This window comes from Periplaneta americana, chromosome 17, assembly GCF_040183065.1.
Source record: "Periplaneta americana isolate PAMFEO1 chromosome 17, P.americana_PAMFEO1_priV1, whole genome shotgun sequence".
NCBI lineage: Eukaryota > Metazoa > Arthropoda > Insecta > Blattodea > Blattidae > Periplaneta > Periplaneta americana.
In genome coordinates this window covers 58438887-58466879 of record NC_091133.1, presented here as the reverse complement: position 1 = coordinate 58466879, position 27993 = coordinate 58438887, and the positions used below count along the sequence as shown (strand labels likewise).

Genomic DNA, 27993 nt, shown 5'->3' with positions numbered 1-27993 from the left:
TGAATGACTCGAACTGGAATTTGTGGTAGGCAAAAGTGTTTAGCACAGATTTTCGTGGAATATTGCCTGGCATTTTTCTTCTAGCATTCAATCATTCCTCCACTAATCACCATCACCATCACCATATAACAAAGATCTTCCTCGCATAGTCGAAGATGACAAAAGGATACACAATTTCAGTATATTATTTCTTGACGAAAATGCTTGAGGTCAGTTAAAAAACATTTTATGAGGATCTTCATAAGAAAGACTGTGACGCAGTAAACATACCGTACTATAAGGTGAACTGCTGGGGTCCTCCTGGTCCAAAGGTGTAGGCAGAGGTGATGGGAAGTGGAAACTAGTCAGGTCTGGCAAAGAGCCTGTGTTGTTGCCTATGGGTATCTGCACTGTTCCTGGCTCTTGCTGAGAAGGGTATATACTGAAAAAAATATTCCATACAACTCTTATTGTTAACAGAAAGTATAGTACAAGAAAGTCAACACTATAGAAATCTCATTAGAAATTAATTTTACTCATAAACTTACTTTAAAGTTAATTCTTTCCTGATCTGTTTAATAGTAATACACATAAATATATTTTGTTGACTGCCATTAGTGAGGTTCAGTGTGTGAGAGTCCGCATCAAACTGCATGAAAGGAATGACAAATAAACTGCCTATTTTCTATTTTCTGGCACAAAATACCACATTGAGAAGCTAATTTTAGTCAAGTTTGAGCATCAAGACTATAATACTTTTTGAGGCACTGAATTTAATACTTGCTGATATTTTCGAGAATATCACTCCTTTAAAATCCTCTTACTTTTGGATGGTTTTGTAAATAAAAACTTGAAGCAAAATTTTTAAGAATCACATAATGAAGGCAGTAAATGTTTAATTCAAATATTTGTTTTTAACATTGTGATCTTCCTTCCAACAAATTGGAAACTGCAAAAAATAACTTGATTTTTTTATAACTGTATAAAATAAGAGATATGTTTTATATGAGATGAATCTATGCATATTACTGTATAAACAGATTTAGGAAAGAAGTCATATTTTTAAGAGTTTGTTCTATATTTTAATAAAATCGCTAATATCCCAGTCCTTACACAATTCCTCGGTTTGGATATATACATTCATAGTCTTTGAATACACATATTAACATACACCTCTGCCCTCAACATGATCTGAACTCATTCAATCCAGTTTTTATAACCAGACCTTGAACCTAGTAGCCTGCATCATGTATTTATTACACACTTCTTTTGTTGTGCTACTCTCATATTGCAGTCGACACTTCATGCAGAACATTTGTTTTAATATCACCTGCTATAATAGTACCATTACCCCAGATGAGCAAATGCCAAGCATCAAGTTTTCTCTAACACTCGTCAGAGATAAATTTTGCGTTAAAGAAATTTTTAATTCTTAACTAATGATGTCTAAAATATATAGTATAATGCAAAATTAATTGTAACAAAACATTAATAAAACATTTAGATTTTACAAACAACTACCATTCATGCTCTTTAATACATACTTTAAATCCTGAATTGACAAACCTGTTATATTTTTACAACCTCTTTTAAACATACTTTTCAATTAGTTCTTCAGTACCTTCTTTGCACAAAAAATTCAAATCGCATCATCAGACACTTATGACTTATGAGTGGTTCGTGATTGCTTGCTCATTCTCGTGTTGATCCAAGAATATACCACAAGTAAAAGACCTTGATGTAAATAAACTATTCCAATCTTTCTATCTATTGCAACTTATGCTGTTCACTCTTATTTACATGACATGTATATTGTCATTCATCTTAGATGAAAAAAAGAACAGCTATCTTTTTTCACTGTTATTATTAAAGAGGTTGCAAAAGCATACAAGTGACTGCATAAGCTCATCAAGCTATAAAACATATTGTCCAGTTATTTAATATTCAAACTAAATAGCATGCAGTAGCACTAAAAATTATGAGTGTCAATGGAGGAAAACAATAAAAAATATGTATGAAGAAGCGTTATACTGTATGTAACAACATCAAAATATACTCCTTTTTATATTTATTTGAAGATAAACAGAAGATACAAAATATAAAAATGTTCTTATCGTTCAAATTACCATCTATCTGCACAAAATCTTTTACATTGTACACAAAAATTATCTACAAATCACGAAATGAACAATGCAATAACAATGTCACAGAAACTGGTACTGAATATTGCTAAACATAACTTAAGTTAAAAGAAATTGAACAATTCGACATTTATGAGAAGGCTAAAGAACTGTGAAAAAATTTCAAACTTACATGACAAAGTATGTGCAATTTCGTTGCATCATTTTTTCCCTGGCAAATTCAATAATTAGAAAAATTATTTCTAGCATATATAGACTATAGAATTTATTGCACCATTCTGTCATTTTTCTATACAAATATATAATTACAAACTTTAAGTTGTTAGAAACATACTTAATTCCTGGTACCCTCGGGACTTCACAGCATGATCTGGGCCTACCATCAGGAGAGGAACCCAACTGCTTCCTGTTCGGGTCAATTGTGTCAGATATCCCTATTCCTAGCAGCTGTCCATCTGTTACTGAAACATAAAAAAGACTGTCAGTAACTACAGGTACCTGGAACAAGAATCCCAGAAGTATAACTTAAATGTACATATTAGTTGTACAAGAAAGATAAAGATAAAGAGAAAGATAAAGATAGAGAGATAGAGAGAGAGAGAATAAGACGAAAAGGCAAAAGGGAGAAAAATAAATAAAGGGGGAGAGAAAATAAGAGGAGAAAAAAGAGGGTAAAATGGATATAAAGAAAAATGAGAGGATGAAAGACAGAAAGGAAGAAAAGAAAGGAAGTAAGGAAAGAAGAAACAGACTTAGACTGGTATTACACTATCAAAGTTCTTTGACGAAAGCATATAATAAAATATTTTACCAACGATCTGTGATAAAAGGATAGAATTTGAAGTATATTACACTCAAACTCTTTTATCATAGAGAACCTAAAATTAGATTGGAAATTTATCCTTTGAAAAGGTGGAAAAATTCAAGTACCTTGGAGCAACAGTAACAAATATAAATGACACTTGAGAGAAATTAAACACACAATAAATGTGGGATGTGCCTGTTATTATTAAGTTGAGAAGCTTTTATCACCCATCTATGCTCGAAAAAGCTGAAAGTTAGAATTTATAAAACAGCCAGAGGGAAAAAGACCTTTGGCGATGCCGAGACATAGATGGGAGGATGATATTAAAATATATTTAAGGGAGGTGGTATATGATGTTAGAGACTGGATTAATTTTGTTCAGGAGAGGGACCAATTGCGGGCTTATGTGAGGGCTACAATGAATCTCTGGGTTGCTTAAAAGTCATAAGAAAGTAAGTAAGTAAGTATGTACGAACGCTATATTACTGGTTGTTCTGTATGATTGTGAAACTTGGGCTCCCACTTTGAGAGAGGAACAGAGGTTAGAGTGTTCAATAATAAAGGTGCTTGGGAAAATATTTGGGCTATGAGGGAAGTCATAACTATTGATAGTGCTATCGATTATTGCCCAACATTAGTATAGCAGTTATAGTCTTTGTTATTTTGATATAGATTTCTCGTCTTTTATTTCTGTTTCTGTAGATCACGTGTCTTGTGTTATAAAACATTTAATTTGGTTCATATTCTCATATCAGCATTCTGGTCGTAGTAACAGTCCAACAATATTTACGTTCAGCCATAATGGTTTCAAGCTAGTCAGATCTTTTATAAAAATAACAAGATGCACATATACATTTTACAAAAGATCTTTTATCAATGAAATTTTTTATAAATGAAAACCCATTACAATGTCATATATTTTATAATATGTCTATATACCGTATTTTGCAAAAGATCTTTAACATATATCTTTGATAGTGTAATACCTGCCTTACAAATAGTTGAATCTGGAGAGATGGCTACTTTAGGCTACAATGGGGAAAGGAGTAATTAAAGGTGTGGTATGGCATGGTGATTAGCTGGTTCCTCAACAGTTCCATAACTGTACTATTCATTTCAAATTTGTTGCCTCTTACTTTCACGTCTATAGTATCTACTATTTCACTTGTAGTAAAGTGGTTTGTCTTGTGACTACCTTAATAGCGCACTGTAAAAATGCACCCTGTAGTTTCAAGTAGTCTGCAAAAACATCTACTGGTAATTTTACTTTGTGTCCTATTATTCCTATTATTCTGGTTCAAGATCTTTTTATGTGCTGTAAATCAGTGACACAGAACCTCGAGTCCTGTTTCCCTTTCAAAGCAAGGCATACTAAGTATATTATCACCCTTAAACTTCATCACTCTTGATTAAATCTGAACCTACGAACTTCAAGTCCTATTGTAAAAACCATAACACTGATTATAAATTTATTGATAAAATGGTTTCTTAAAAATAATTACTCAAAATAATTTGTTTTGTTATTCAAGCATACATTTGCTACAGTACTACAAAAAACAGAATTTCCATATTATAACAAAATTCCGTGTTCACTGATCTAAATTTAGCTTCCATTGAATTGTTAATACACAGGACTTGAAAATAAAAACCTCTAAAAATGTAGTTAATATATGGTTAACATTAATAAAATTGTTTCAGTAGCCACTGTTATATTAGATAAAAGTGAATGAGTAGCTAGTTTAATTTATGACAGATGAGTGGCTAGTTTAATTTATGACAGATGAGTGGCTAGTTTAATTTATGACAGATGAGTGGCTAGTTTAATTTATGACAGATGAGTGGCTAGTTTAATTTATGACAGATGAGTAGCTAGTTTAATTTATGACAGATGAGTGGCTAGTTTAATTTATGACAGATGAGTGGCTAGTTTAATTTATGACAGATGAGTGGCTAGTTTAATTTATGACAGATGAGTGGCTAGTTTAATTTATGACAGATGAGTGGCTAGTTTAATTTATGACAGATGAGTAGCTAGTTTAATTTATGACAGATGAGTGGCTAGTTTAATTTATGACAGATGAGTGGCTAGTTTAATTTATGACAGATGAGTGGCTAGTTTAATTTATGACAGATGAGTGGCTAGTTTAATTTATGACAGATGAGTGGCTAGTTTAATTTATGACAGATGAGTAGCTAGTTTAATTTATGACAGATGAGTGGCTAGTTTAATTTATGACAGATGAGTGGCTAGTTTAATTTATGACAGATGAGTGGCTAGTTTAATTTATGACAGATGAGTAGCTAGTTTAATTTATGACAGATGAGTGGCTAGTTTAATTTATGACAGATGAGTAGCTAGTTTAATTTATGACAGATGAGTGGCTAGTTTAATTTATGACAGATGAGTGGCTAGTTTAATTTGTGACAGAAAATTGCACTTTTGTAGTTCGACCATGCTTACTAGTAAAATTTTTGCCTGACTAATGGGCCACCAAAAATTTTGTAAAGCCTGTTAATACAGAAGTCTTTCTAACATTAATCCAACAACATGGCACGAAAACTACTTTTTTTGTTGTTTAATCTTCTCCTGTTGTAGGATCTACACACCAATGCCAGTAGAGGAGTGGATAATTCTATGGACCATACACACTACCCATCAACATATATGATAGGCCTTCCTAGCCTGGGATCAGCAGAGCATAGGGGCCTCCAAAGAGACAAACAGAACATTCACGAAGGACATCTATGTCTGAGGCAGAATTCGAACCTACGAACCTTCACATCTTGCTGCCTAAGGAGAACACACCTTTCGCTGCACAGCTATCAGGCCCGGCACAAAAAACTAAAATAAAAATCTAAATTTTTCTTCCAGAAGAATTTAATAAAAAATAACAGCAACATGTGGTAAAACATAACATAACATCCTGATTATGATTTGAGCAACACAAATATACAGAGCAGCATATGTGCAACTTCTTATGAACGTCATCAAGGATACAACAGTTGTGACACAAAGGAGTAGGGGATTTTGTACAAAAAAAAAAAAAACATATATACATATATAATACTATGAACATGTTCTGCCATATTTCATAAATGAAACAGAAAAACCTCAACCAATACGCTAATCAATTAAAATTAATGGTAAGATAGGACAATCCTTTATTTTTTTTTTACAGACGAATGAAGTATTGGTATGAATATTATTCAGAATATAATCACAGAGAAAAACTGTGAAATGAACGGTAAATGCTAAATCTTTCTTTGCAGTTTCTTACAACCTAATGACTAATCAAATCAAATAATGCAACAGGACTTAGTAGCAGAGGAATAGTGAAATAAAAATGATGACAATAAAGGAATTACTCAAAATCTGCCACGCAATTGTTCTGTCCATCACAAATTCTACTGAACCAGATGACTGACTGAGCTCCGACTGGTCTCAGTATGAGAATCGCAAGGGAAACTTAAGTAGTGTACAAATTCACTCACCAGACACACTGCTTATTACAAAACGTATAGTCACTCATCTCATAACTCTTAAGTTATCAGAGCTACAGGAAGGACAAGTAGTGTACTTTCCAGCTGGAGCAAGAGAAGCAGTGTTTCAAGAAGCAGTGACAATTACGAAAGTTATATTGCAGATAATATTCACGTGAATATTTTGCTCTGAGGCTCTAATATATCGAAATTGTAACAGGAAATGTAGAGAATTGAACTACACTCCAATGGCAGATGGCAGATACAGAAGAAAAGAATTTGACAATTTAGATTCACACAAATACACATGTAACCTACCCACATAATATTGGTAGACTGTGGTAGACTGAAAGGGGGGAGGGAACAAACAAACAAACAAACAAAACAAGAAACAGGACTTTATATAAAAAAAATCATAATTTTTAAAAGTGTTAAAATCATTAGAAAAGGTGTAATACATCTTATATAACTCAACGGTACCATTTCAGTGTTGGTTTTATGCAAAACCTTAACTTTTCAAATAATTCCAACACTTTTATAAAGTTTTATATATGAGGCGTTCAGAGCTAAAGTGGATCAAGTCACAATTTTTCATAAATTGAGTTTAATTCATTTTCTGATTATCTAAAGTTGGATCTTTTCCGAGTAGTAATGATCATGTCTTAATTCCAAGCATTCGCCAGTATGTGACACCAGTCACTTTTGGCTCAAATTATCTGTTCATGATTTTCTGAGCCATAGTGGATCAAGTCACTATAGTGTTGTATCAATTAACAACACACAATTGTTTATATTTTATAAATCTAGAATTTGAGAATGGAACAATAAAATGATTGCTAATCAAATTAGATAATCCACTAGAGCAAGTTAACTTTAAGTCCTATTATCTCAAAACTATGCCTAATGGACTTGATCCACTTTAGCTCTGAATGTCTCACATTATCTTGATAACAAGTAATAAAGCAAAAAACAGAGCGAGGGAGAGGGGGGCAGGGGAGGAGGAGTGGCAGGGGAGGGGAGAGGGAGCGACGGGGAGGGGAGGGAGAGAGAGGGGAGAGGGAGATGGGGAAGGAGAGAGGGGAGGGAGAGAAGGGGAGGGGGAAGGGATAGAGATGGGAGAGAGGGAGAGGAGGAGAGAGTGGGGGTTGCTGGAAGAAAATTAATGAAAAAAAGGGGGAGAAAAGGATGTGCTTAGAAGCAAGTTCAAGGGAAGTGATATCGGTACTTCAGGTCATTTGAGAGGTGACGGTGTGCGTTTGTGCTCAAGGCGAGTAACCTGGTTTGAATGTATGATTTGTTTAATACTTTAAGTCCAGATATATTTAAATATCCAGCATACCTCTGTGCTGGCACTTTTAAATGTCCCCATTAAGAACATTTTTCGTGAGGTGGCAGCATCTGACACAGGGATATCTATTATTTTACCATGAATATTACATGAAATGGAGTGTTAAATGGTTAAGAATTCACATATTACAGTTGGTTTTTTCGATTAAAAATTGCAAATTTGAACATGCATGTGGGATGTGGGCATATTAGTACTACCACTGGGTTCTCTGATTTACACGCCAGGTATACTAGTCCTACCACTGATTTGGAATGTCTGTGCATGGTTCTTTAAGAGATCATCAACAACAGCTCCAAGTTAAATAATGCAGGGAGCTCATTGAGACCAGTGATACTCCATTTCCTGAATTTTATTGCTAAGAGTGGTGAGACACGGTGTTTTCAATACTAACCCAAAACAAAATGTTCTCAAGCCAAAAAAACACTAATTATTGTCTACGATAGTGAGGGAATTGTACACAAAACTTCGTATCCAGGGGTCAAACAGTTACTGCTGTCTCTTATCTCGAAATTTTGAAAACTTTGCTTCAGAAAAGCTGTCGTCTCCAGTACTACAAGAAGGCAACTAGTTACTATTGTATGATAATGCATCAAGTCATAGACACTCACTGTGAAGAGAGATTTTGGCTATAAAATTTAATGCATTCATCAGACTTAACACAATATAATATTTCTGTTCCCAAAACTCACAGGCACAACTGAAAGGCTACATTTCAATGATGTGGACACTATTTAAGGACTGTAATGGGAACATTGAACAGATTTCCAGACATGGGCTTCCACCATTTCTTACAAATGCTTCATGATTATTATGTGTGGTGAGAAAGTGCAAGAGGAAGCTAATTTGAATAAACTATGATTGCATTGTACATACACTATTTTCTTTTGAAAACAGTCCCATCCTATAGTTTCCATACTGTGCATAAGCCTGGCTTTGAATTCTCCTGAACCAAAAAACTGTTTCTAAAGTATTTTTATCTGGCCCTACTTTTCTTAGGATATCCACATTTCTCTGAATTATTCTATAAATTCCACATTATCGACCGTTATAACAGAGGTAGGGCATGCAAAAGTAAACAATTTCTAATAGTGACCTCCTTTCAAATATTGTGATCACTGAAGGCATATTGCACCTCACTTATTATAATACTGTAAACTTTATTTTATTCCTTTGGCCATCTGTCGTCACAAGAGACATCCTGCAGAGATATTGCCACTTTAATAGAGACACTGGTCAACACGAGCATCTGCAAAGCACACGAACTTGGTGGTGTGCAGTAAAAAACATGTGGAAAGAAATTTTTGTGTAGGTGAGCTAGGGTTATTTTACCTAGAGTAAATCTATGGCATAGGATATCTACCTTTATTTTTCTCCTGAAAGAAGCTATGTTAAGGATTTTTATCATTCCTTAAAAATCCACTGCCTTCAGTTAAGTTTCAACACAACACTTGACATCTGGGTCTACAGATAAGGGTAATATAGTTAACCACTACATCATTGAAGACAACAAAGTCAGAGAAAGCCCAATGAACTTAAAAAAAAATACATACAGTAAGAATGGACTTAATTCTACTATGCCGTAAATAAGAAATTAACAAAAAAGAAATACAGAAGGATTTATTTATTTTGTTCTAAAATGCTTACCTCTTCTTTGTGAGCCAGGACTGTGCAAAGACGCATCATTTCCCATATTCATGGCACTCTGGTGCAATGCTGAATCCGAGTTTGTGCGTCTCCAACTAGTGTCTGGAGGGGGAGATAAGTATGGCCCACTACTGTATGGTGATGTATCTATTCTTTTATCATTTGGTCTTGATCGCATTGGACCCACTCCCACACTTCGAACCCGTTCACGGTAAACCATTGGACTGTCACTTCGTCCTGCTTGTATGTCTTCCAAGTTGCTCAAAGCACTCTGCAACACAAATTAATTATGACATGAATTAATATGCATAATGAACAAGGAATTTTAAACATTAATGCCTAACTACTTTTAGTATAAAATTAAACAGACACAAAGAGATGAAGGCTTTCCACATGCAGGTTATGATCTAAGGAAATTAAGTAGATTGCTCTGGTTTCCAAACATAAACCAAAAGAAAGTGAATTGTGAGCATCATGCTCCGGCCACTTTATCCTTAAAGACAGAGTTATCATTTGGTAGGACAACTGGACCCCAGAATTACCCTTGAGTAAGGTTTCCATAATTCTGGACACAAAAATACGGACATTTTTGTTTTCCCAAAAATTGGGGACATTATTTACATCAAAAATACTACCGGATACCTATTATATTGTACTGATACCTAAAAAAATTCACAGCAGAATTCTTGTCACATAATTTAATATTCTGATAGATATAAACAGTATTCTACTTCAGTAAAATAATACCACACTGTAAATCATCAGATTTTGGAGACTTTTTCTGAAAGAACATATCCATGGCTTTGCTCACACTAGAAGCTTCAGAAACTTTGCAGTGTTTCTGAATTTCCACATGCTTCTTTTATCGCTACGACCACCACATGCAATTGCAAACAGTGCACGTAACTTCATCATCATTGTAAATTGCGTTTCAGAATGGATAGTCTGTTTGTAGCTCACTTGAGAAGTTACACTTTCTTTTCGACATTATACCAGATTGAAATAAGATTTTCCACTGTTAAAACCATGCTCACCGACAACACAAAGAAAATGAGCCTACAACAGTACAAACCTAAGACTACATGTGCATTTAAGAAGCCAAGAAGTACAAAATTTTCAAGTAGCAGAGATATTAAATGAACATTAAATGTAGTCATTATATATAATCTGTGAATACAGCCCTTTAGTCTTTGATAGGCCATATATCTTCAAAATCAACATTTACAAAACAGTGGCTATTACACTGGTAACTATATAGTAGGTGCCACATATTAAAGGACGTAGGCCTAGCCTCTAATTATTATTAATCTCCTTTCCGAGGCCAAACCTGAAAATACGGACATTTCGTCATTTTTTTATTTATACGATACAGACAAGGACATGGATCGTAATATACAAAATGTCCATACAAAATACGGACGTATGGTAATCCTACCCTTGAAGTAATCAGAAAGACAAAGTTGTTTAAGTAGAGTTACATTACTAACTTAGCCATTTCAGTTTCTCATCTCTCTCTAAGAAAGGTAAATAAATACACAAAAATTTAAAACACAATAAAATTCTAATTTTGTTCCAGAATAGTTACTCAGACACATTATTAGTTGTCTTCAGACGAGAAATCCCAGTTTAACTCTGGAGAGTCTGAGCTGTATTTCTGAAGGGCGAATTCGGTGATGGGGAAGTATTTCTCGGAACATTATAGTTTCTCCAATTCTCTGTACATACTCGTATATTGTTTGTCACCATAACTATTCTGACAGATCCTGTTCACATCTAGTACCGGTACCTTCGGGAAAATTTAACCGAAAATTATGGTATGAAATACACAGAAAGAGTACACACGCACATAGAAAGCCATAAATGCAACACATACACACACATGCACGCGCACACAAAGAATACATACACAGTTATCCATTCAGTTATTTATTACAGAAGAGAAAGTGATAAGTGAAATAATATGGACAGTATGTCTCCACTGCGTTTAAATAATTATTATTTATTATTACATAATTATGACTCCAACTAAAAACTTACGCAAACAAACATTTTCAAGAGTTAAAAGATGTCTGCATGAAGTGTTTTGTAAGAATCAAGTACCGGTAATCTAGTTATAGAATTCTTACTTAGATGCGTAGTAAGATTTTATTTATGTCTTTTGAATGATAACTTTTGGAGAGATACTCTAGCCATGGACGTAAGGGTTTCCACTATTCTATCGACCTAAAAAACCAGAGAAAGATTTTAGAATTATCCTGTATCATAGTGGTATATTCGCACATTCCAAGATCGGACATACGGATATACAGGTGCGCGCCTTTGTTGGACACGGCTTCCTAGAGAGCTGAAGTTGGTACCAGTCTGCAATGCAGTTAAAAGCATTGGCAATCAGTATGGTGCGTTGGTCAAACCAACATCGGGCGTTTGTAACTGAAACGTTTTTCAAAAGTGGTGATAGTGTCATGGCAACATTTTGACATTGGTCGGAATGATAAAGTTCCGTCCCCGGAAGTCGATTACGAGATGGGTCCAGCAGTTCAGAGCAACAGCTTCTGCAGTAAACAAGAAGTCCCCTGGTAGGCCACGTACGGCTCGGATTGAAGTGTGCAACGAATGTAGCATCTGGATATGAAGTTCCATCCCTACAAGCTCCAAGTGTGCAACGATATTATTGCACAGAGACCTGCAGGCACGTCAAACTTTCTGTACACAGCTTCTGGAGATGTTCAACACTCAACCCGATTTTCTCAACAAGTTTATGACATCTGACGAGGCCCATTTTCACTTATCGGGCTATGTGAACAAGCAAAACTTTAGGTACTGTGCGCCTACCAATCTTAATCAGATTCACGAAAGACAACTTCATAGCGCAAAAGTTAATGTGCGGTGTGGCATGTCTGTGCAGAGTATTCTTGGTCCGTATTTTTTTAGAATGACGCAGGTGACAGTGTCACTACAACATCAGATCGATATGTTATGTTGCAACATTCGTAATGCAGTAAATGCGCCGTTAAAGCATCCATATGCAGTCGTAGTGGTTCCAACAGGACGGTACACTGCTAACACAGCCACATAGAATGTTTCCAGAGCATCTTGTTTCCCGCTTTGGTGATGTCAACTGGCCAGCCCGTTCGCCTGATTTATCGGCTTGTGATTATTTTCTTTGGGAATTCCTGAAATCCAAAGTGTATGCTAACAGGCCAACAACTATTCAGGACTTGAAAAAAACAACATTCACGCCGAAATCGAGGCCATAACAAGCGACACTCTTCGTAAGGTTATGGCGAATCTGTGTGTTCGTGCAGAAGATTGCACCGCCAACAATGGTGGACACCTGAAGGCCATAATTTACAAAAAGTGACATGTGTGATCAATTTGTATGAAGTGTTCTTTCGAACAGTGCACACTAAGATTGTGTAGCTGTATTTCTTCATGCTTAAATAAAGTGTGTAAAATGGGTCATTGTTTCTGTTGCACCCTGTACAAGTGATTACTTTTTCGCATACGAGCCGTGACTGTTGAAAATTTAATTCGTTTATATATATATTTCTCTCTCTCTCCCTCCCTTCCCCCCCCTCTCTCTCTCTATTATAAGATCTCTATGGCCGACAATATTACATTTTATCCTAATATAACGAATCATTACTTACACGATACAGCTACAGCAGTTGTGTGCAAGTGACTTCGAAATACAAGGTATGATAAAAAAAATAAAACGAGTCAAGCCGCCACTGCTCAAGAAATATAGCAGGAAAGATAATTTATGAGAGCGAAGTTATTTGCCCTCACTCCGTAGCTTGCCACCTAGTCATAACAGTTCTGCCTGAATATCAAGAGAGATATGCCCTCTTGCTGCATATCCAGTTGTCCATGAAAAAGGAAAGAATGTGGGTATGTTTTTTCATGTGATCACTGCTATCGGGATGTCCCAGTTCGAGTTTTGTTTCAAGCCTGGATAAAAGGCAGGAGAAAAGTATGAAAAATTGGTACCGGTAACTGCTTATGATAAAAATGCTCTGACCCGAAAAACAGTATTTAAGTGGTTTAGACGATTTAAGAATAGCAGATTTTCATCTGAAGATAATTCTGGTAGAGGATGACCATCAATTTTCGTAACTGACTACAACGTCGTGAAAATTCGTGACATTATTAGAGAAAACCGACGTCTCACTATACGATAAAATGCAGTAGGTACTAGTCTTTCTTACGGCTCAGTTCAATCGATCCTGACCGACAAGTTGAACATAAGACGAGACAGTGCCAAGTTCATTTCTAACTTCTTAACGATGACGAGAAAAAAAAATCGTCTCGGAATTTCTCAGTTGTTCGAACATGCGATACCAGATTCTGACTTCCAGTCTACTATAGTGATCGAGATGAATCTTGAGCCTACGGCTATGATCTAAAAACCAAAATCAAAAGATCTCAGTGGAAAGCTCCTTCCTCACAAAGGCCCAAGAAAGCTCGTCAATCGCGATCGAAGTGAAAATCATGCTTGTGTCATTTTTTTTAAATCAAAGGGTTGGTGCACTGGAAATTCGTTCCAACTGGCTCTTCTGTTAATGCTGCACGTTACTTGGAAATCTTGAAACTTCTAGAAGAGTGTAGTCCATCACAAGAGACCCGAAAAGAACATCAGATAGATACTTGATCCTTCATAATAATAATAATAATAATAATAATAATAATAATAATAATAATAATAATAATATGCTAAGTCACAATGCCTTGCCGATCATTCAAATTTTGGCTGAAAATAAATTTCAATGCTTCCCCAACCTCCTTATTCCCCAGACTTACCACATAGTGACTTCTGGCGGTTTTCTAGTTAAAAAGTATCATGAAAGGAAAACGTTTGACAATGTAACAAGAGTTTTAAAGAGATTCGATAAGCAGAAATTTTACGAGTGTTTCCTACATTGGCAGAACCACTGAAATGAGTGTGTGTACGCAGAAGGAGAGTATTCTTAAAGGGATTAAGTTGTAAAACTCTAATATGAAATATATGCCATAATTAGACAGATTCACCTTTATTATCACACCTCATATAAAAATTCACATTTCGAGCAATTGGTGCCAATCTTTAAATCCTCATTTCACATAGATAAAGTGAATTTATTGATTTTCGACAGTAACAAAATACTCTCGTGGATGGAAACATTACTCTTTTCCTAACAGACATAAACAAAGCAACAGTGACCACTGTCGATCAGAACGACTTCAAATCCCTTTATTACGTATGGTAATGTGGGAAACAGAATTACTTCCTCATTCTCAAACCTTGTTCTTCGCCTACAGTGTCTGTTCGATGAACATTAAATTCTCTGAGAAACATTTTAGAGACATGCCACTAATACTGCTTCATCTGCCACTTTATCTTAAGTAAAAATGTAAACCGATCAATTTACTCAGTAATTTAGTATAAATTGCGTATACAGGTGAAGAAAAAAAATGATAAATAAGATGCAAAAAAAGCAGGGGAAGCTGAAAATAATAATTTCTGCGAAAAATTTCGAAACAGATTTTGCTTTTTTCCTTTATGCTCGTGTGATGAGAATGTAACATTATGGTTACTCTATCTTTGGTAATTCAATGCGTAATATTGAATGAAAATAAAGCTACAAGTTACCTTTCCAAGTTAATGGCAATCTATGATACTTCTATTTAACTATTAGGAATGTAGCAATATTTAAAGAAAGAAAATATACATATTTATTTATTTAATAGATTTATTTCTACTGGCAGAGTTAATACCATAAAGCCTTCTCTTTCATTCAATCAGCATAAGAACAATAGCAAATATAAAAATGGCAGAAATACAAGAACAATATAGATAATAATAATAATAATAATAATAATAATAATAATAATAATAATAATAATAATAATAATAATAATAATAGCAAAATGAAGACAAGTTTAGTTACATGTAATTCTAAGAATCAAACAATTACAGCAATGTGAATCGAATTGCTAAAATAATAGAGAAATATATGTATATTAAAGAAGAAAATCACATATTAGAACAATTTTATATTTTAGAAAATCTCACAGTCTAAGCAGTCTATTTGATAACCGGGTTTTGAATTTAGTAAATGTCTAACAGCCCTTCTTAAGGTATGAGGTAGGGAGTTCCAATGACGAGAAATTGAAACGGTGAATGATGAGTATCGGTGTTATGAGGTATACTCAATGTGTCAGTGATATGAAATCAAGTATTTTGGTTATGATTGGAGCATAAATACGCAAGACGAGACGACAGATAACTTGAGGTTGAGGTGCGCAAAATTTGAAATAGAAGAGGACAGTGTAAAGTTCTGCGATCCTTGAGTCGAAGCCAAGATAAAGATTTAAAAAATGGCGAAGTAATTGTATCATCGGACAATGCACACATATATTACACACATATTATGAACATGTTGTATAGTCCATAAAATAACACAACTTGTTTTCACTGTTAAAACAGGATTGGTGGCATGAATCGCATAAAACGCATGATAGATCAATATAACAAACCAGTTGGAAAGAATTTAGTTCTCTCACCACTCTCTGAATGAACATTTTCGAACAAATTTTGCAGCCAGAATAGAGAGGAATATTATCACTGACATATACTGAGGTGTGATTGTAGAACTTTTCCAGGGATAGTTTTAGCAAAAATACTTCGAGTGAGGAGGTGGCTTGCATTTTTAGCTTTTATTCTGTGTCAGTATATCACCAGTAATATTGTATCACCAATACAGTACTGTATTAGAATTCATTTGTAAGTGGTTTCATTTTCGTATATGTTCGGGGGATACTTTTATTTCAACAACGGCAGGATGGGTAATTTATTTCTGCCCACATGCTAAAGCCTCAACTGTACTTCTCAAATGTCGATCATACAAAGCCACCCATCTAGAAATCGTTAATCAATGCGCCAATGTCAATCACTGTTTTCTTTTTTTTTTTTCCTTGGTTATTTAACGACGCTGTATTAACTACGAGGTTATTTAGTGTCGATGGAATTGGTGATAGCAAGATAGTATTTTGCGAGATGAGGCCGAGGACTCGCTAAACTATAATGACACTATGTTGAGGAGTAAAACACACTTTGATAAGGTAACTTCCTAATATTAGTAAGAGTATGTAACATTGTAGTTTTGCGTTTATTCTTCCTAAAAATATTACATTAAAATTTAAATTTATTGTTCCAAATCTGATGAAAACTGTAATGTTATAATGGTTGAAATCATGAACTTTCTATAATAAATTACTGTACTACCCCCCTTATGTAATCTAATTTGCTGGATTAAATACCAGATACACAGAACTTTATTTTATTTATTTATTTAATAATAACATATACATAAAAACGTTACATTAAAATACCCCAAAAGAGGAAAGCTCGTGTTCGGGGACAGTTCCGTTACATAGATACACATACTTTGTAGACAAAATACTTAAGAAAAAAGCTCACATAAAGATTATAATAAAATTAGTGAATAATAATACTAATAGTAACTGAGTGAAAAAAGAGACGATGTTTAGATTGATGGATTAATATTAAATTATTATTAGTAGTACAATTAGTGCAGGTCATGTTGATATAGTAACCAAGATAAGATAGAAAAATACACTTAGGATAGAAATAAACTTGTTTTACAATACATGGTACATAATAATATATACAGGGAAGTCTGTCATATAAATTTTTTAATTCTGGATCTGAAAATTTCATTGCTTAAAGTAGTCAATTCTGGATGAAATTTTATTATCGAATTATATAGCCGTGGACCATAATTTGTACTGTGTAGTAAAGCAGCAGATGTGAAATATTTAGGTTCAACTAATTTAAGAATTTCATTTCGTCTTGTATTATGAGCATGTGGCTGAGCTACAAATTTCATTCTATTTTTATGATAGAATTTCATTAAAGAGTATTTATAAATTTGGTCAATTCTAAAAACATTCAATTCAGAATGGATCAAATTTGTTGGATAATCCAGTCGCCTTTTCAAACAAATTTTGATTATACGTTTTTGCAACATAATCAGAGGAAAAAGAGCAGTTTTTGTAATGCCTCCCCATCCAATTATACCATATTGGATAACAGATTCAACTATAGCCAAATAAACCAAACGTAATACATGAGTAGGCAAGTAATGGCGAAGGTTTACAAATTTGTAAATTGTTTTACGTATCCTGTTACATGAACGTTTACATTTAAGCATCTTTAGTATAATTCTTACTTTTTAGTGTGTATGTACGGCATCTGTGGAGATGATGCTCGCCTCTAGAAACTTCCCACAAATTCCAAACACAAAGATATTTAATCCTTTATTGTGGGAAGTTGTTGGGGATGAAAGAGAAGACTTTTCTGATGATAATATAAAACCTCTAGACAAAACATTATGAAAATGCATCTGACAATCTACTGGGATCCAGAATATCTCAGAAACAGAAGTAATGTAAAAAAAAAAATACTCCTAGTTGACATCGAACTTGCGACCTTGCAGCCAATAATCCAATTAAGCAAGCAGTATAACGGGGAAAACTGCGTTTAACGAGAAGTTTAAATAGGTTAGAAACATAGTTTTAACGTTTATTACGCCTTCTATTGGAGATTTAAACAAAGGGAAGGAAATATATACAGAACTCGCATTGGAAAGACATATAGCTCCACTCCTTTGTCAGAAATCGAACACGGATCCAATAGATTTTAGTCGCAATAAAGTCACAATCGCAGGCCGAATATATGTATTATTAACTATATTTGCATATTATTACTGTAGACCAATTTCTTTATTTATACGGCCCATTTGTTTTGCAAGTGTAAATATGCTATCACTTCAACACACCACGTTATAATTATAACACTTGTGTTATTTACGAGTAGTACTGTTTTAGCTCTTAACTTAAATACGTAATTTACTGTCATTTAAAATCGATTATAGCATGCAATTTTGTTGTAAAAACTGACAGCACTGATTACGTTATTTCTAATATTAAGCTATTTAAGAAGACAAAATAATCACTGTTTCACACTAAAATGTATATTATTCTTTCCAATCAACCTTTTGAACTCACTGTCACATGATTTATTACGCACTGTAATGAAAATCATATATTCTTTCTCCTTTGGGCACCACGGTACCCTTCTTTTTCTCAGGCTTCTTACATACTTTTTTCACTTCGTAGTTGAATCAAGAATATATCACTGTATTGCTTCTTACATCGAACTTCCTTTCACGCCACACACTTCAATTCAAACAACACCAATATATTATGTTCATTTGCATAATAGTGCCTTTTATGAATGTTGCTTCGTATTACCTATTCATAAAAAAGGAGACAAGAAAGATAGCGGAAATTATAAAGGAATTAGTTTGTTAAATGCCAGTTATAAAATATATGCAAGATATTTACTACAAAAGTTAGATAAATTCTACAGAGACATTTTGGTTGAAGAACAGAACGGCTTCCGACGCGGCAGATCTTGTGCCGACGGCTATTTTACACTCAAATTACTTATCGAAAAGAACAGAGAATTCAATATAGAGACACATTTTGCTTTTATTGGTTTCGAAAAAGCCTTTGACACGTTAAACAGGATTAAATTGCTTGAAATTTTAAAGAATGATAATGTCTCTAATCAATTAATTACAGCAATAGTTAACATATACACAGCAAATTACATTGCAGTGCAAGTCGGAGATGAAATTACTGGCTGGAAACCAATTAACCGAGGAGTACGTCAAGGCTGCTGTTTATCTCCTACACTATTTATAATATATGTAAATGCATTAATACGAGAATGGAAACAGAAACACCATGGCAATATTTGTACCAACAGAAATTTAGATCTGGATGTGTTGCTATTTGCAGATGACATAGTGCTTTTTGCAGATACGGAAGATGGCTTACAACTATCTACTAATCAACTTCAACTCTTAGCCGAACAGTATGATATGAAAATCTCTTACAAGTAAAACGAAAGTTATGGCTTTTAAAGGAAGATTACCTGTTCGTAACAAAACCTGTGTTTATAATAAGATTGTTGAACAAGTTTCCTCATTCAAATACTTAGGATATCATGTTAGTTATGACAATCAAATTGATATATCACTTAAAATTCAAAATTATAAGTCCATAGGAACCATTAATAGAGTTTTTAAACCATCTTTAGTGCAAAGACATACAAGAATAAGAGCTTATAAAACCTTAACGAGACCGATGCTTACCTATGGGAGCGAAGCTTGGACTATATGTAAAAGAGACATAAGCAGAATAACAGCTAGCGAAATGAAGTTCATGAGAAGAACAGCTGGATACACAAAGTTAGACAAAAAGAAAAATGTAGATATCCTTCAAGAACTTCAAATCTCTTCGGTTATGGACCATGCAACTACATATAGAAATAATTGGTAGCAGCACCTTCAGCGCATGGGTCGATCCCGCATCCCTCGTCAGATTTTGAATTACCATCCAAGAGGAAAGAGATCTTTAGGAGACCGTAACAGGCTACTAGATCTAATACATGGGAGGAAGATGATGATGATGATGATGCTTCGTAGAATATATTATATTTTCACGTTAATTGTCTATTGAGAAGAAAATAAAAGAAAGCTATCGGTAATACGGTTTCATGGCATCGTACATGACAACTAATGTTTGGACTTTCCACTAAATCCTCCCTTTGTTACAATGAAATTTTCAACCCCAACTCTCGCTCGCTACAAGCTGGAGATCAAAATACTGAAAGAAAGGAAGGCAGAAGCAGCATGCTTGCAAACTGAAATCTAGTATATTTTTGTGTCAAATTGTGAAATGTTTCTATAGCTCCTTTTAAAACTGCAAGAAGAGATTTTGTGTCAAAACGGATTGAGGCAAAGGAATTTCTTAAGACAGACGATGATATAGTTTACCGTGATTGTTTTAATGAAGACGTAAGTACTTTCATATTTTGGGGAGCGCGATAGCATTGCGGTTAAGGCATAACGCTGCAAAGTCAGAAGGTCGCGGGTTCGTTTTCCGATGGGAAATGCAAAAGACTTACAATTCGATCTCACTTTGTCCCAAATTTCTTCCCTTAAAAGTATACACCTGTCACTTTCTTGTAAAGTAGAAAGAAAATTTCGTGTGTTCAAGAACGTTCTTCAGACAAACGCATGAGCTTATGTGAAGAAAATCTGAGAAATTAATTATAGTACGTTATTTCAAAATAGAATAAAAATGTAACATAATGTAGAACTCAAATTTCATAATGCATATTTTGTCAAATGATAATGCATGAGTGCACACACGTTTTAAGATTTGATAGTGCATGGAAATCCGGGCTTTATCTATTAATGACTATTAGAGGAGAAAAATTAGCTCCGGCGCCGGGGATCGAACTCGGGTCCTTGGTTCTACGTACCAAGAGCTCTAACCACTGAGCTACGCCGAAGTCCAATCCACAGCACCGGATCGAATCCCTCTCCTCTAGTGTTTTTCCCTTTGTGGCCTGACTCCAAGTTTCTCTCCTCTAATAATCATTGTTACCGTAACAGATATTATCTGTAGGGCCAAAAATTAATCTTTATGTAGAGTCTATTCATAAAGCTTTCAACTCGTTACATTAGACCCGAAACAGAGTCAGCCGGGAGGGGGCATGACTTTGGTGGATTAAAGTTTACCTTTTTACGGAGGGGAGGGGGCTCGAAGGCTTGCACCATAGCTCGAGGTTTATCATGCGTACCACTCCTTTCGTTGGAATGATTCCTGTAAGTATTGTGATTCAATGTTTCGTGCCATCTATCGATTCAGCTACAGAGCCTGCCCATCCAGAAAGAGGTTTTCCTGGATCTGACCTTAGGAAAGAGGAGACTGGAGATGTGAGTGTTCGTCGCCAACAGTCCCGACGGAGTTCGTGGCTCCTCCAACCCCTGAGAGTTACACAGCCTCCTCAGAACGATGTTACCTCTAGGCAAGTCAACGGTACTACATCCTGATGAATTGTGTTGATCTGGAAACGAATAATGACGAAATGTGCCCGAGGGTCCAACGCCGAAAACTACTCAGCATTTGCTTCGAATCGGTTGAGGAAAAACCCTCCCAACTAGGCAATTTGTCCTAAGCAGGATTCGAATCCGGACATGCTGACATTAATCCACACAGAGTTTATCCTTAAGTTAAACCGTGTTCACTCTTTCCCCCACTCCACACAAATACTGAAAAGTGTAGCTAAAACTTCTTTCAGAATACATGCAATCTCATTTTACTTACTACTACTAACAACCAAGCAATCCTTCATTTGATTCCCGACATGGGAGGAGAGTATCTCAATTTTTAAGAAAATGGATATTTGTTGTCTTGTACGTACTTGTACTGTGATGTCTCCACGGTGACCTTATACTGTGCTGACTACAGGTCTGCAATGTAGTACGGTATGTCTAGTGTTGGATAAAAAATGTATCCTCTCCTAAACAGCATTAGCTTGCAAGTCGGTATAAAAGGACGAGGTAACACAAAAAAATAAAGGAAGAAGTATTTAGTTCGCAACTTGTTCTTACTAATTTTCAAAGATTCTCTTAATGTTATGCATAAACAGACAATATCCAAGTTTTAATTTGTTCCCTTGTCATTACACTTTACCTTAATATATGTTTACTTTTGTTGAAGTTTAGGTAATGCGCAATGGAAGATGAATCATAGTAACATCTCAACATTACTAGTACTGAGTCAAAATATTTGCCTTGACTACTAATAATCTGCTCCATAACAATTTTCAATGGTGGGGACACATACATACATACATACATACATACATACATACATACATACATACATACATACATACACACTGACGATGAGTCAGGAGAAGACGAGCGCGGAGTGAGGAAAAAGGGTAGTTAATAGAGAATGTTACAAAAGTACAAGTATTGCACATGTTGTCGTAACGTTATCTATTAACCACCCTTTTTCCTCACCCTGCGCTCGTTTTCCCCTGAGTCAACAGCTACATACGTAAGTGTTCTGCCCATGGGCAAATCTTTCACTGCAAACTCAGCATTCTCCAATCTTTCCTATTTTCTGCCTTCCTCTTAGTTTCCGCATATGATCTCTTTCCAACATAACTTCAGTCTTATATTTGTTTTTTCTTGGGTAAGATAAATGCGGGAGCTTTCCGTTGCTTTCCGCACATTACTCTCTCTTTCGCATCTTTAAAGATCCCAGAGGGCCCCAGCGTGGAGGTGAGAAGGGTGGATTTGACTAATTAGGCCCTCCGGACTTCATCGAAATTCACCGCAAGGGTTAAATATCAGTTATATCAGGGTTTTTGACCCGATCAGAGACCAGGAAATCCCAAGGTGGGGACAAAACGAAGGATAAATGCCAAAATCTACTCACTTGAATACCTTCTCCACAAATTAAAAATGTTTGCGCGGTCAATGAAACAAATCAAACTGGTGGCCTGTATGACAAGCGATAATTCAGCGGCCAGCGGATCCTCAAAGTTTATGTTATTTTTAAATATTATGCAATTCCAGCTTCTGGTATTAAATTTGTGTTTGCATATTTCATTTTAAAAGTTATTAAATACACACATATAAACAAACAGTTCCATTTCTCATAAATATTCTCTTCTTCATTTATAACGTATTTACAGACTAATTAATGTTATTTTTCTTCGATTTTGTTGAAATAATACATGGCAATCCTAGAAAAAAGAAATGTTAGTTTCTGTAACTTATCAACCAATGGAAAAAAAATACAAATCATGAACTTTCGAGTGTACTAGTATATCTAACCGGAAAGAGTAGGCTACTGTATTACAGTATTATTTTTCTGTACGTATTGCGTTTGTGGCCTCCCAACATGGTACCGTACGTGGGCTCTGTGTGGTTATGCGGCCCTCGATTTTTTAGAGTTCGATAACCCTGCATTAGTCCACATATGACCACTAAAATATTGTTCGATGATTTAGGTTTATTTTAGCTGTTCTGAACTAAAATAGCATAGTTAACTTTGAAATTGTTTTAAAAAATCGCATTGAAAAAAAAAACTATTTTTTCCAACAGCTATCGTCAAAGTTGTATGTATGCCTGTATTGTAATTCAGAACGACGTACAAATATAATAAACACTTCAAACAATCGCTAATATCTACAGTGAATACAAACGACTATAAACAAAACATAGGACCCCAATAATGAATACAAATGAAGCATCCGGCAACATCCGATTCAGTCCTATCGGCCACTTCAATTTTAAACGCTATGTGTAGCTTGTTCGTACTTCCGTTCCAACTTAGACGAAACCTACAGACATTCAGATATCTACACATCAAGGTCTAAAGAGTGATACATAGCGTCTTCTTCTTTCACCTTGTTGAATCCGCCCGAGGTGATAAACTGATACATTCCTGTACGAATTGAATATTATGGTAGCGAAGCTGGAAGCAATCACCAAACTGTATCTCATGGTTGATTGCCATCACGGGTAACGTAAACCCATCATCATGCTAACAATATTGCTTGCCGCGACTTCTCTAGTATTACAGAAATGGAGATAAAATGTCACACATACATACAGTTTGGGCTATTCGAGCGACTGAGACTTGGCTTAATACACCTGACCCAGAGTTCAATTCCCGTAGCCAACTTTTGTAAGTTTTCGTTCACTTTATTCCTCTTGTAACGGTTTTTTTTTACACCAGTATCTTGAGACTGATTACAAGCTCCTATTGGAATTTTTTAAACGATATCATTTCTATAGCTATCCGGTTGACTGCCCTAATAAAATTATTAACTTGAGACAGGGGACAGAAAAAAGTTTTATGAAATCACAACCTACCTACAAGAATTGGGTCACCTGGCCCGTTTCATTCTCACTTTTGTTAGGTCTATGAACCAGTGTTAGATTTGCACAAGTAACGGCACTAATTATTGATCAGAATCAACAGGATACAATGTCAATTGCCAGTGACAACGCAGGTGAAACACAAGTACTTTTTAGAGAATTTTTATATGAACTGCATTTGCAATCCATAATTGCGCTACTAAGAAGTAATAGGAATCCACACAAAACTTGGCATCCAGTACTAACTGCTAAATATATATATTTTTTTCTCAAAGGACAGCAATAATCGTATTTCCTTTTCCAATGTCGGCGATTGTCAAATACTGTGTTACACCCTTGTTGCAGGGAAGCAGAAGTACCACATTATCGTGTTCGATGTAGGTCACTTTTAACAATTTTTACACTATTCACCGACTATAAAATACAGATTTCTGAAAAAAAAATGTTAATGTGCTGGATCTTTTTTAGTATCTATTCATCGTCAGTACATACGAATTATTAAAAATGTGTTCTTATATGAGTTATAAGAATGTTGTTCACAGTGTTCTTAAATACTGTGTGAAGTTTGCTTCTGCAAAATCGTAAGTAGGCCTACACTTCCTCCCCATACCGCTCAGTATTAATATGTAGTACAAGTTTCCTTTTACCCTTAATATAGCAGTGAAATGGATTAATTCACAGTCCCTATACCTATATAAAATTCTCTGAAAGATGTAGATACAAATCATAAACAGAACAAATCATAAATAGTATGCTTATACTGATGTGGTGCAAAAGCCTAAAACCTCGCAACACATTTCATTTTTCATCATGATCTAAACATTTCAACTGTGAAAGAAGAAATCTCTAAGTTCAGTAAAAAATACCTGCACCGATTAAATCAACATCCGAATCAATACGCATTAAATTTGCTGGATAATAGTCAAACAATAAGAAGACTTAAAAGGATCAACGCTCTTGACCTTCCATTCATTTTTACTACAGCTATTTGAAACATTGTTATTTTTCTTTTGAAGTTTTGGATAACATCTCTATTCGTGTCATATTCTTTTGTAATATTTATTTGTCTATTGTAGACAGATTGTAAACATGACATAAGTGTTAAATTTAAAAAAAATTGCATTTGATATGCAAATGGTCTGAAGTTTGTTAGCCTACACTTGGAGTGCGGAAGAAGAAAAGAAAATGTAGTTATTCTACGGTAACAATGTGATTCGTAGTATGTATATTTAGAACAACATTTACAGAGAATGAACTTCGAAGGACACGCATAACGATGGCCTTCACGGTTTATACTTCTCTCAAAATAAATGTCATCTGTTCAACCATTAAACTCCAATGTTTTGGATAGAAAGCAAAGAAGCTTGTGAGAAAAAAAGCGGTATGAAAACCAAGAGCAAGTGAAAAATAAATGCCAAATTGATTGAATTTCGTGTTATTTAAAGATATAATCATAAAAAAGAGAAAAGTATAAAACACAGTTTTCAGCATATGTGATACCGAAAATGTGGCTTTTAGCATGTTGTGTACAGCGATTTCTCCTGAACAATTTATTGGACAGATGTAGTTTATATTTAGTACCCATTTTATAGGTATAATATGAGTCAATTGAATCGTGGGTCTAGAGTTGCCAACTTTTTTTGAAGAAAATAGCGGGAGACTAAGGAATCGTCAAAATTTCACATATAAAATAGACAAATTATTCATTTCAGTTACTAAAAAGCAACTTTATTCTACACTTCGGCAGCTAGGCTTAAATTAAGAGTATTTTGAGACAGATTTTGTCTCGCGTAATAGTTGAATTCGACTGCAGTTTTTAGCTCTGATTTGATTAAATGTGTCGTGCTCATTTTTCGAATATCTGTCCATTTATTGTTCATGAGCTGAAATAACCTCTTTGTATGAGCATTAGGCCTACTACTTGGTTTCCTTAGAACAAAACTTGCCAGTTTTTCCAAATTTTTAACATTAACACGGTTTGATTTTAGAGAGGTGGGCACTAAAGCATTACTTTCTATAAAGACTGCAGATTTTAATGCTTCTCTTGAACAACAAAATTCATCATATAAACAATCATCATTCACGGCAAAATCAAATTTTTAGAATAAAAATGTTCACATTATGCAAAAAAAATTGGGAGAAAAATGCTCGAAGAGAATAATACGGGAGCCGGGAGACTGTTAAAAATTAGGACAAATACGTGAGATCCCGGAAAATACGGGAGGGTTGGCAACCCTACGTAGGTCATACGCATGGAATACTGCACAATCATTTGATCATATTAATGTCTTTTACTTTAAAAACCAGCTATTTATTAACAATCGGTTATAGCGATTTTTATTACATTTTAATGTGATAAAACCGATAGAATACAACGACAAAACAGTTTGTCACAGAGAAATCATTTATTTACATTTTTACTTCAATCGGAAATGAGACAAGAATTTGACGACTGAAAATAATATCTATATACACTGCAACATTTTCGCAACCATTTTCATCTCGAATACGGAGCAAACAAGAAACAAAGCATTATATTATAAGAATTACTCCAAAAACGCCTTGAATCAGTAATTTCAAAGCTTTAAAGATATATGTAAGACAGGATATTTTCCCCGAAAAATTAACATAACCACATCCAATAGACTTGGCTTGGCTTTTTATGTGTACACTTAAGCACGGTTTGGCCCATTGTACATCCAATAGGAAAGTACAGCACTGTATTTTTCCGTATTTTTCTGTAGATGAAGTCCCAGGTATAATCTTCGAAATATTTCATTTCCACAGATAATTTAAATGCTAGACAAGAGAGCAGAACAATTTGCACAGTAAATTATTTAATCTATTTATGTTTCCTAAACGACAGTTAAAAAAAATTATAAACGGGACTAACACTGGCAGCAAGCAAGGTGACTCGGTGATAAAACATTGGACTTGCATTCCGGAAGTCCCGGGTTCAAAGTCCGAGGCCGGTCAATTTGGCGCGGGATATTTTAGTGGTTTCATCGATCACAAAATATCTAGGAATCTCGTTATTTAAACAGGTGTGGTTCCCATTTCCACTACGAACCTACAGGTCATATTAAATTTCTAATTATAACGTCAGCAGCCGAGCAAAGACCTCGCAGATAAAGAGACTATAAATAAAATCGATTTAACAAAAATATCGGCAACGTAATAAAAGAACTGAATTATTGTGAAATGTGTGACAAAAGCTGGCAAAGTATGAGTCATCTTTATGACACAGATTTTATCAATTGCATTCATTAACACCAACCACTTCTTTGTCGGTGTTATTCTTGGCACAATGCGGAGGAAAAAATGCTACATTTCCAGGAACATGACATCACTAACTCCTTTACTTTTTCCTCCAGGTCATATATCCCTAATACAAGCCATGAAGGCCCACAGGGTAGCATAAGGTTAGACAATCGGGATTAGAAGCAGTAGGGAAGCCAGTTTTGTGTGTTTGGCGCCTTTATTTACAAGAAAATACCCCTGGACTTTCTTTCCTTGGCTTATCGAGGGCGAAGTCCGGGGAGGGTCCTTGCCTTACGTTTGTTTTGGCCCAATATGCGCCCTATATATGCGACGATTGTGCAAGTCTGTCAGGTGGACCCAGTGGTATTCACGAATACGATGCTCACAAGTGGGCCATGCTGTCTCAGCCCTGACAGAGCCAGATCCCTTCTTTGGACGAGTAGTCTGATAAGCGACAGGGCCCAGAGCCCCAAACTCTTCTTGTATGAGTAACAGAAACCCGTACTACCCAAG

At 35.1% G+C, this 27993-nt stretch overlaps 1 protein-coding gene across 5 annotated transcripts in view; it reads right to left on the bottom strand.

Moving 5' to 3' along the window:
* Crtc (CREB-regulated transcription coactivator) overlaps nt 1-27993 on the bottom strand; it is a 208639-nt gene that overhangs the window by 71873 nt on the left and 108773 nt on the right. For all 5 annotated transcript variants that reach the window (XM_069815536.1, XM_069815535.1, XM_069815533.1 and 2 more), the window contains 3 exons: nt 9398-9668; nt 2455-2581; nt 271-421 (listed from right to left, as the gene is read on the bottom strand). In XM_069815536.1, coding sequence (XP_069671637.1) covers nt 271-421; nt 2455-2581; nt 9398-9668 — 549 coding nt within the window. The remainder of the gene's footprint in view (nt 1-270; nt 422-2454; nt 2582-9397; nt 9669-27993) is intronic.